At 37.6% G+C, this 11201-nt stretch overlaps 1 protein-coding gene across 1 annotated transcript in view; it reads left to right on the top strand.

Moving 5' to 3' along the window:
• The window catches only part of TBCA (tubulin folding cofactor A), a 24568-nt gene extending 13771 nt beyond the window's left edge, over nucleotides 1-10797 (top strand). Inside the window, exons 2-4 of the mRNA XM_027671513.1 lie at nucleotides 1785-1890; nucleotides 7069-7155; nucleotides 9656-10797. Of these exons, the coding sequence (XP_027527314.1) occupies nucleotides 1785-1890; nucleotides 7069-7155; nucleotides 9656-9736 (274 nt within the window). The 3' untranslated portion in view covers nucleotides 9737-10797. The remainder of the gene's footprint in view (nucleotides 1-1784; nucleotides 1891-7068; nucleotides 7156-9655) is intronic.
• Nucleotides 10798-11201: the final 404 nt, after the last annotated feature.

Here is an 11201-nt window from a genome sequence, read left to right as displayed (position 1 = left end):
CAATACCTACAGTACATGCCCTACACGCCATTAAAGCTGCTCTGTAAGGCTGAAGGCCCTCTCTTATGGTGTGGCTCCACAGGGGTTGAAAAAAGTTCACGTTGCCACAGCCTAGCCCAGCCAACTGCTGTAGACCCACCTCTTCAGGCTATTTTAGCAAAACGATTTTTGATGATGTAAACTCTGTCAAAAGCAGGGAGAGTTCCTGCTATTGCATTATCACTATATTCTCTGTGGAATTTTTCTTGCAGTACAACTGCAGTGGTGCTTTTGTGGCAGCTTCAGTTCACAAAAGGTTCTTGTCACCCCAATAACATTCTGTCCATCCTCAGAACTTCTAATAGGGCGCTGAACTGTGAAAAATTATGAATGAATTTGCTCTGATGCACTAATGTGATCATGAAGCTCTCAACTAGACCTTTATTTACTCTTTTTTCATTTGTATAATATATTCTTTGCTTCTTGGATCTGACTATGTTCTTTTGGATGTTAAATTCTCCTTAATCTTATATAGGCTGATCAGGTTCTTCTCTTTGGGGAAGGATTTCCTTTGGCAGGATCTCAGGTCTACAGCAGCATTTCAGTGTTTGTTCTGGTCCTGAATAAGCTGATGAGAAACGACTCCTTTATTTTTCAGATACTGAAGGATGTTTTGGTTGAGATCTATTATTATGTAATCCAGTATATACCTAATGAACATAACTAATAAAGTAGGAGATGCAACAGCAAAATTGCAGTAACAACAAATACTAAAGTTTGATAATGATATTGCAATGCAAAAATTACTACAGGGCATCACACTACCTTAATATTTCTCTTCAAAGTTATTTACATTACTCTTGAATCTATACTAGTTAGCAAAAAGCACTCTACTCCCAAGTGTGGGTCCATTATTAGGATTAAAAGATGGATTTTTTTTCCTTTAAAAGACAGGACATAAAGAAAATGGTTGTAATTATGGGACTGTTATTTTTGTCTGTAACCCCCAAACCATCATCAAGGTAAATGGAGAAAATACTCAAATAACCACAGGACTGTGAGGCTATGGTGTAATTTGGAAATTTCACTTCTCGTTATTTTGTATGAAAAACAGTATGGGAAATAATGCATTTGATGGTATGAAATGTAGCGATGAGGAAAACAATGTTAGGGGATCATGGTGAACTTTAAAGTGCTGTTTTTTTCATTAACATGATAACTTTTTCAAAGTTACTACTAAAAATGATGTCTGTCATTGTTCACCTAACAATGCAGGTGCAGTGCTCTTATTTAGGAAAGAATGGGGAAGAGGAAAGACTATGTTACTGTAACAGCCAGTACAGGTCAATTGACCTGCAAAACTATTAGAAGTGGGATGATGTTGAGAAAGTGTGGCAGTTGTTGTCTTTGCAGACATTTAATATTTTGAGATACATAGCTTTCTTCTCTGAACTACCATCTTAATCAGCATTGATGCAGATCCACAAGGCAGCTTTCTATTTCTGTTAGGCATTTGAAACAAAGTACCAATACAAAGCTTTTTTGAGATATTCTATGTAGATAAGTCCACAAATAATCTTTAAACTAATTTTTAAATTTAAAATATTCTCATAAGAATCTTTAGATGTTATAGTTGAATTTAGCATTTCCTAGATGTAGTTTTTTTGCAGTGGTTAAGAGCCTTTTTTTATAAAACTGTGTATTATCTTACCCTGCTGCAGCTTTTGGACAGGAGGCTGTTATCAGTGATCTTACCTTTTACTGTCATAGAACCAGATTAACACAGTCACTTGGTTTAATTGCAGGTTGGCAAAAGAAAAAGTTATGTATGAAAAAGAAGCAAAACAGCAAGAAGAAAAGATTGAAAAAATGAAAGCTGAAGCATGTGATGATTATGGAATTAAGAAGCAGGTAACTATCCTAGAACTTGTTTTATAAAATCCTTCTTTGTTTTCATTTAATCCTTAAATAGAAGAATCTACTGTACCTGTTATATAAATACTAGACTAAAATCCTGTCAATTACAAAAGTCATAATAAGCAGCTGTAGAAACTTTCTTACACTGTTAAATTATAAGGAGACTGCGTACATATTATTACTTAGCACTTCGTGTCAGGATGGCTGTCACTCACGAACAGCGTGTCTGAGGCCATCATGAACTCTTTCTCAGAAATACCAAGAACCTGTAGTAAATACATGGTCTGAATGGATATAGGTAAACCAAGTGCTTGTTGTTACAGCAAATGATACAGCAAAGTGAGAATGCTTGGTAGTTAATATGAAGATGAAACATTTCAACTCTTGAGGATACTAGTATTCTGGAAAATTCCCAGGTGTCAAAGAAAGGGAGCAGTGGGTATGCAGCTACTCCCCAAGAGCTGCTGGAGTTTGTAGTGAAGTCACTGACTAGGAAGTATTTTCATCTGCTCAAGAATATGATTTAGCGTTACTATTACAGGATGACTACATTTTTTCTTGGAAGGTGTCCCACAAGGATAGTGGTTGCAGACAGTTGGTACATACCCTTTTGGAAGAAGTGTCACATTTCTTTCTCCCTGGGAGGCAGCTAGAGTTTGGGAGATTAGTGTTTATTCTTTACAGAAGTGTGAAATGACCGTGTTTCACTGTGGTCTTTATATTCTTTCAGCTAACTATGTTACCTTTTAACTATGTTTTTTTCCCCAAGTATTTCCAGATGTTTTCTCTCAAATCTTCTCAGAATCTAAAACTGTAATTTAAAATTAATTTCACTTTTTTTAACAGTCTGCTGGCCTTGTGTTCTAAAACATAACCTATTGGTGTCCTATCTTCATTTTTAAACAATGGAAGAATTGGTTAAGCAAAACTCAAATATAAAATAAACAAAAGATAGGAGAAGGCATTTTTAGAGCAAGTTAAACCAGCTTTTTTCAGTAAGTTCGTATCTCAGTTCACGTGTCTATGTCCTGCCTTGCTTTCATTATGAATTCTTTATTATACAAATAAGGAATTTGTATACAAGAAGAAAATTGTATTTCATAGAGCGGAGCTGTCTTCTGCCTCACGACAGACTGAGAGTTGAAGATCCTTACAAAACAGCAGCCTTTCTGAAGATCTGCTGGTGCTAACAAGAACTAATGAATGCAATTCCCATTTTTAGTGTCATCCATTCATCAGATTATTTGACTGCACCATGGTATTTCCGCAGTGACCTGCAAGATATCATCAAAGTCAAAAACAGCGGTGGCTGTGAACTTCTGCTGAAATGAAATGTTCCATACTACTTGAAGGTATTCTCAGAGACCAATGACATAAGCCTTCACAGAAAACAGCATTCATTCATTCAGAAATTACCTGATCCACTTTGAAAGCAAGCAGTTCCTCCAATGACATCTTCACTTCTTATTTGTCTGGAATTTTGTAATATTTTAGGTTATTAAAAATGTGGCAGCTCAGAAAGAATGTGAACACTTTTCCTAGCATCAAATCTGCTATTCTAAAGAAAGTTATATAATACCAGGAGTATTTGCTCAGAACCATATTTTGTATAGAGTTAAGAATTTGAGATTTTTTTTCAGGAAAAATATCTGTAGTTTTAAGAATTGCTTTTAGTTAATTTCTAATCTGAATAACTCTTGAAATACAGTTGTAGTCTTTGGTAATAAAAAGTAACATTTGGGGAATGGGAACGAATTCAATCATTTGAGACTATGAGAATAGTTTTAACTACTACTGTAACTGAAGTATTAGGTAAATTACATATATATATATAAAAATAAATATACACACAAATCAATCGAGAGTTCATGGAGAGATGCTTAGAAAGCTTAAAAGCATTACTTCCAGTTTTCTGGTTACAACTCACAAGTAGAACATATGCTTTTACAGTACTGAAGTGAATATGGCAGATTTTGCTTGAAAGTGGATAATGCGATTCCTACAGCACATGTAGTCTTTAGGGTGTGTCTGGTCCATAACGAGGGATCCTTTTGTCGAACAGTAGGGTTTGACTTAGTATTTTTCTTCTGACTCCTTGTGCAGTGGTACAACTTGTGGTTCCTGTGGACTCAAGTGTTCTCTAGCTGAGGCAGTGACCAGCAGGGTTGGTTGGCAGTCTGAAATTTATGGAAAACGGATTGAAGGCTACCCGGTAGTGCATTAAGCTCATACTTCTTTTGACATCTGATCCAATTTACAATTTGCAATCATGTTTAGTAGATAGGCTATATACAACCCAACAGTTAAAGAGCTCCATCACATCTGAGGAAGCTGTTTTATTTTGAAATACACCAGACATCTGTTCCTTTAGTAGAAATAGCTTCAGTCCTGAAAGACAACTAACTAGAAACATTGTGGGTTGAAGAGATTAACTGGCTTTTTCAGTACACCTGAAGGAAATGGGATGTCATCCTCACTGTAGCCACAAGAGCTCTTTTGGTCCTATGTGCACTTACTGACAACAAGTTCAATTTGTTTCTCTCTGTACACATTTTTGTGCTTTATTGCTTGTCTTAACACTGTATTTAGATGCACTTCAGTTACTCCAGATTTTTAATAATTCTGTTTGGCACTGTAATTCACAAAAACTTTGCAGATATTTATGATTCTTTGCAAAGTTAGATCAACTTCATGTTATAACTTCCTTTGTAACATACTGTCCTGATTTCAGCTGGGACAGAGTTAATTTTCTTCCTAGTAGCTGGTAAGTGCTGGTTTTTTAGTATGAAAATAAATGTTGATAACACACTGATGTTTTAGTTGTTGCTAAGTAGCATTTACCCAAAGTTAAGGACTTTTTGCTGTCTTGTGCTCTGCCAGTGAGCAGGAGCACAAAAAGCCATGAGGGACCATAGTCAGAACAGGTGACCCAGACTGGCCACAGGGATATTCCATATTATTGAATGTCATGCTCAGTATATAAAACTGGGGGAGTTGGCTGGGACATGCCAGTTACTGCTTGGGGGATGGAATGAGTATCAGCAGTTGGTAAGCAGTTGCACTGAGCAACACTTGTTCCTCTTGGGTTCTGTTACTCTCTCTCCCTCTCACTGTTATCACTACATTTTGTTTCAGTTATTAAATTGTTCTTATCTCAGCCCATGAGGTTTACTACTTCTTTCTGATTCTCCTCCCCACCAGGGCAGGGGCAAGTGAGAGGCTGCCTGGTACTTAGTTGCTGGCTGGGTTTAAACCACAGTCCTTGGTATCTGGGGTTTGAGTCACCCAGTGCTGGTCACTGGAATTTGAGTAGCTGCAGTGCATGTCACAGGGATGGAAGTGGCTGCAGCACCTGTCATTGTAGCTTGAGTGGCTTTGGTACCTTAGAGTTCAGTCAGAAAGTCTGACAGAATTTTGACAGAATTTGAAGAGCAAACACTTCAAAAAGTGTAGTCCTAAAGCTTATCTAATTATTCGAGCTTTTGATTTTGCTTTATTATGTACCTTTGTAGTGGAATTATCAGCATTACTTGAAAAAATGTGGTTTATGCAGAGGTTAAATAATAGTGGTTCCACATAATTCCTGTTCTAGTCTTCAACTGAATATAGTTCCAGGATTTATCTTCATTCTGATTTTTATTTATTATTGCATAACTGCAGGAAAATGTAAATAAAATTCAGGTACCCCTTTGGATCTCAGTCAAATGCTGTTTTGAACAGAATGATTGGGATAGATGTGTTCATTTCTCAGAGCAGGCAGAACTACAGCTTACAGATTCTAGATTTATATGCCTTCCCAGATGGCTTATCTAGTGGCACATATCAAACAAGTTACTACTTTTCCTCTCACCTACCAACTTTATAACAAACAAATATTTAGTAGTGCCGGCTCAAGGAAGTAATTGTTGGATATTCTCACTCTTGTAGGTATTCTTTATACAAGAAATTTCTACTCCATAAAGTAGAAGGCATCATCTCATACAGTTTATGGCACACCTCATTCTGTGGATGTTATATTCACTGATGAAAGTCTAAAATTAGAAACTAAGTTTTTTCTCTCAAAACTGACTTGACATAAGAACTTAAATACATGACACTTCAAACCATGGTGATAATGTTTTACTACATAAGGCCTTCCTGAATGCATAAATACATTCTTAGCTATAGCTTAATATCCTTTTTACAATGACCTTTTGGCACAGCAGCAGTTACGCTAAAAGGACAATACAGCATAGCAATGACAGAGTGAAATAAGCCATTTAAAGGGAATACCTTCTGTTGAGGGTTGTCCTGAATGTATTATATGTTTCATATTTAAATATCTAACAGATTTTCATTTCTAAAGAGATTTAGTATTACTGAACAACTCTGCACACCTTTCCTTCTCAATGGCTGGATTTCAGATCCAGAAGTGTTCCATGAAGTAAATGTTCCGTTTTTTAAGACTGAAGTTGTTTTCTTTAGGAGGTGGCAGGATTTTCAGATTCAGTGGGGTGCCAGTTTAGTAATTTTGTTCAAAGTGCATGGTGAGAATAATCTTTCTCCTAAAATGAAGCACAAGGATAAGTAATAACTTTTTATGCATGATAAGCATCAAAAATATGAGCCTGCTGGTCTTTGCTTTTCATTTTTCTTTACCTTTGTCTTTCAGTCAGAGCCTCCTGCAGTCTGCACACAATGTGATCAATAACTCAATAACTTTTTTCATGCAGTAATTATCTCTATGGGGTATTATCTGAACACTCTTTTTCTTTATTACCCAAAAGATGCAGGAGATATTTATATAACCAGCTGATCCCATTTTGGATGAAGCTGCTTCATGACAGCAGGAGAAAGTTTGTTTTAAATAGACTTTTTAACAAATGGTGTATGGAAACCTTACCAGGCAGTACTTTTTCCTAAGGGAAAAATTATTCTAAATACTCTTTTGCGCCTAATACTTTATATTTAATTAAGCACAGAGTAAATGGAAGTGTCTTGTAAATTAAAAGGGTTTTAAACAATTATGCTAAGTGAGTCTCTTTTAATAAAAAAGCCTATTCAGAAAATGGGTGCAACTGTTCTGAAATTCCTTGATAATGACTGGACTGCTGATTTTTCAGAGTAAAAACTTACCTTAAAAGATAATGTTTCCATCTGGAATACATTCTTATTGGCTTCTAATTTACACAGATCGAGATCTTACAAGAGTCACGAATGATGATTCCGGACTGCCAGCGCAGACTAGAAGTTGCACACGCAGAGCTTACTCAACTACTAGTGAGTATAGCACCATACCCTGCTGATTGAGAAGTGCTGCTGTTCCTGGGTGAACCTGGATAAACATGGTTGTCTGCAGTGCAACTGCAGCAAATTAAAACTGGATTGAAGAACTACTTTTTATAGGTTCCAAGACTAGAATCCTGTAACATAGCAGTATTTCAGTTTTGGTAACTGTCTTTGCAGACTTGATCTTCAGTCTGTGAAAACTGTGTGCGTTAGAATAGTGGAAGCCATCTTTAATGGAATGTACACTCAACAGTTTAAATACAAAACTGTGAGAACAGACTCAGAATTCCTGTGCTAGTTCCATCATCAGAAAAAACAGTTAATTGGTTTTACAGATAGTGCAGATATATGTATTATGCTTGTAGTGAACTGAAATAGTCAAAATACTTTACTTACTACTTTTGCTATGCTATGGACAAAAAACAAGTCAGATGAGTCCTTACTTTACGGTTTATTAGTGAAGTGAGCAGTAGTGCCACATTTTTAATATACAAATACCTGCAGGAGTGAAAAGTATCTTGTACAAATAGATTAACTGAAACTATACCAAGTTTGGAGATGATCATGCTTATTTTTAAAGGTGCCTTCTAATCAAGGATGCAGCTACATGTGTAAATGCTATTGTGGGGCTAAAAATATATGCCCTACATTAAGCCCCAGATGTACTGATGGCTAAAATGCAAATACTTTTTTTAATGGAAAACTCAAGGTATCCTATTCTCAGGTCTTTTGCCTCTACTGTTTTCCAAAATAAATGTTTAGTACCTGGCAAGATTTAGGGTTCTTTTATCATTCAACTAGTTACTTAACAGTTAGCCAGTCTAGATTTCAGTGGCATGCAGAAGTAGTGCTATTGATTTATAGTGTGCTATGCAAACTTAAGGAACGGGGGCAGTTACTATTGTTGTTAAGAATTTGAAAGTCTTCAAGTGTTGCTTTCTCTGCTTAGCTCACCTTCAATGCTTTTATTAAAATTTACTGTATCATAGTGTGTTTTTTCAGTTGTTCAGTTGTCTACTTAAGCTTTTTCCTAAGAGTACTCTCTGTCTGAGGTTTGTTCTTATTGGTTCCTTGATATTAAATATTTAACGCAACAAAATAAAGGTATGCACAGGTCAAATCTGCTTCCACATGACAGGTATTATACTGGACCTTAAGTAGGATTAAAGAATTTACCTGTGCTTTGAGTCACATAGAACTTACGTTTTCAAAAATTATGTCTCTCTCATTTCATAGAATGGTTTGGGTTGGAAGAGACCTTTAAAGTCATCTAGTCCAACCCCCTTGCAATGAGCAGGGATATCTTCAACGAGATCAGGTTGCTTTTAAGCCCATCCTGAATGTTTACAGGGATGTGGCACCTACCACCTCTCTAGGCAACCTGTTAACAGTGTTTTGCCACTCTCACTGTAAAAAACTTCTTCCTTATATCTAGTCTGAATCTACCTTCTTTTAGTTTAAACCCTTTGTCTTATTGCAACAGGCCCTTCTAAAAGGTCTGTCCCCATCTTTCTTCTAGGCCCCCTCTAAGTACTACAAGGTGCTAAAAGGTGTCTCCAGAGCCTTCTCTTTTCCAGGATATACAGCCCCAACTCTCTGAGCCTTTCGTTATAGGGGAGCTGCTCCAGCCCTCTGATCATCTTGGTAGCCCTCCTCTGGACTCATTCTAACAGGTCAATGTCTGGACTGAGGACCTCAGAGCTGGATGCAGGGCTCCAGGTGGGGTCTCACCAGAGCAGAGTAGAGGGTCAGAATCCCCTCCCTTGACCTGCTGCCCACACTGCTTTTGATGCAGCCCAGGATAAAACTGGCTTTCTGGGCTGTGAGTGCACATTACTGGGTCATGTCCAGCCTCTCATCCATCAGCACCCCCAAGTCCTTCTCAGCAGGGCTGCTCTCAATTCCTTCATCCTGAACCTTTACTGATACTGGGGGTTGCCCAGACCCAGGTGCAGCATCTTGCACTTGACCTTGTTAAACCATGAGATTCACATGGGCCCACTTCTTTAGCTTGTCCAGGTTGCTCTGGATGGCATCAGGTGTGTCAGCGGCACCACTCCTTAGCCACTAAACTGTCTACCCATCAAATCCATCTCTCCAGCTTAGAGATATTTCCTTTTTTCCAGTCTTCAAGGACTTCACTGGTCTGGCACAGCTTTACAAATATCATGGAGAGGGGCTTGGCAACTACATCAGCCAATTACCTCAGGACTCTGGGAGGCATCCTACTGGGTCCTACAGACTTATGTACATTCAGGTTCCTCAGGTGGTTGTGAGCCTGATCTTTACTTACAGTGGGAGGGACTTTGCTCCCTAGGTCCCTATCCATCCACTTGAGAGGTGTGGGAAGAGAGGCTGCCAGTGAGACAAAAACGTGGTTACGTCAGCCTTCTCATATGTTGTTACCAGGTTTTTTCCATAGTTACCTTCTTAAATTTAATCCCACAGCAGTTATTTTCAAAATACTCAAAAATGTTGTTTTTAATTCCAGGAAAATGAAAAAGAATTGGAAGAAGCTGAAGAGTATAAAGAAGCACGTTCCATACTGGAGTCAGTGAAGCTGGAAGCCTAGCAGTTTTCCAGTACTCTTTATATGCATTAGCACGGGGTCCATTCCATACTTTCATTTTACTATGGTTCTACTACTATTATTGACTTGCTAAGGTTCCTTTTATGCAAACTGGCCTTTCTCTAACTGCAAGACGCATCAAATAAAGGATGTTCTGAAACATTTGTGTGTTCCATATTCAGGCAAAACAGATATGTTTCTAGTTCACCTCAACTACAATAAAGCCCATTTAATATAAGTGTAATAGTGGATATACAGAACTTAATCTGAACAATTCAGGCTAAGAAACAAAGTTTGGTTATGTGAGGACCAGTAAATACTTCAGAATGAAATAGCATCACAGAATGGTTTGGACTGGAAGGGTTCCATCTAGTTCCTGCCCCCTGATATGGGCTGTAGAAGCACCTTATATGTGAAATAATTAAAAGCCATTATAGCATAAAAATCTGTACTGAAAGAGAATATGGACTAAATGACCCTTCACAGTCACCCATCTTTTTTCTATGATGCAGTTTTTCTATAATTTTTTCAAGTACGTACTCCTTATTTATCTTTGAGCCCAAGACAAAATTAAAAGCTGATTCCAAATCTTTCTCATTTGACTTGGATTGATTTGTAAAGCCCAATCCACATATTACCATTGCTCAAAAATTCTGTTACTTTTCAAGAAACAGAATTTAGCAGGTGACTAGTATGTTGTCAGTTGCACCTGCTAGTAAGAGTTCTGGACTAAACACTTTTCCTGAAACACATTGTCCTAAATGAGATTTTTTTTTGAACCAAGCTTAAACCCCAAAACATGAAAGAGACCTAATGGGTAAGAGAATAATACTTAGTCTGCCTGGAACAGCATTAAAACGTTATGTACAAAAGTTGTGGGTTTTTGAAAGTAGCTTCTCTACAGCAAATAGTAAGCTCTGCTGAAAAACAAGAAAGCTTTTTACATTAGTTTTTCTAGTTTGAAAGTACTCTGGCATGTTCCTTAAAGGCAACACAAAGCACAGTGTACCTTTTGTGTGGTGCTATATTAAATACTCAATAAAATTTTTTGTTAATTTGCCTGAGTTTGAGTAAACTGCTCTTTCAGTACCTCTATTTGTGTACCTTAATCACAGGAGAGCAGTAAGTCTACTTCCCCGTCAGTCTTAAGCACTGCTCTGACTGGTTATCAACACCAAAAGATTTCTGATTTGGCTGCAGAGTGATCTACTTTTGAAGTGTCCCCAGAGCCGCAGCAGACAGGGCTGAGAGGTGAAACCTTTTTTGACACTGGTTTCATAAGAGAACACGCATACTTTCTTATCAGCATTGTGTCATAGGCATGTAATTGCCAAGCACACACTTCCCAGCTCATAGCACAAATGAACTGCTATTGAGGAAAACATCTGTGTTTGATACTCATTCAGCAAGTTTCTTCTGTGGACCTGTAAAACTCCAGCCCCAGGAGCTGACAGCTCATGGGATTGGC

Source organism: Neopelma chrysocephalum, unplaced genomic scaffold (genome assembly GCF_003984885.1).
Source record: "Neopelma chrysocephalum unplaced genomic scaffold, ASM398488v2 Primary Assembly neopelma1_97102, whole genome shotgun sequence".
NCBI classification, from domain to species: domain Eukaryota; kingdom Metazoa; phylum Chordata; class Aves; order Passeriformes; family Pipridae; genus Neopelma; species Neopelma chrysocephalum.
This window is presented reverse-complemented; position numbering and strand designations above follow the sequence as displayed.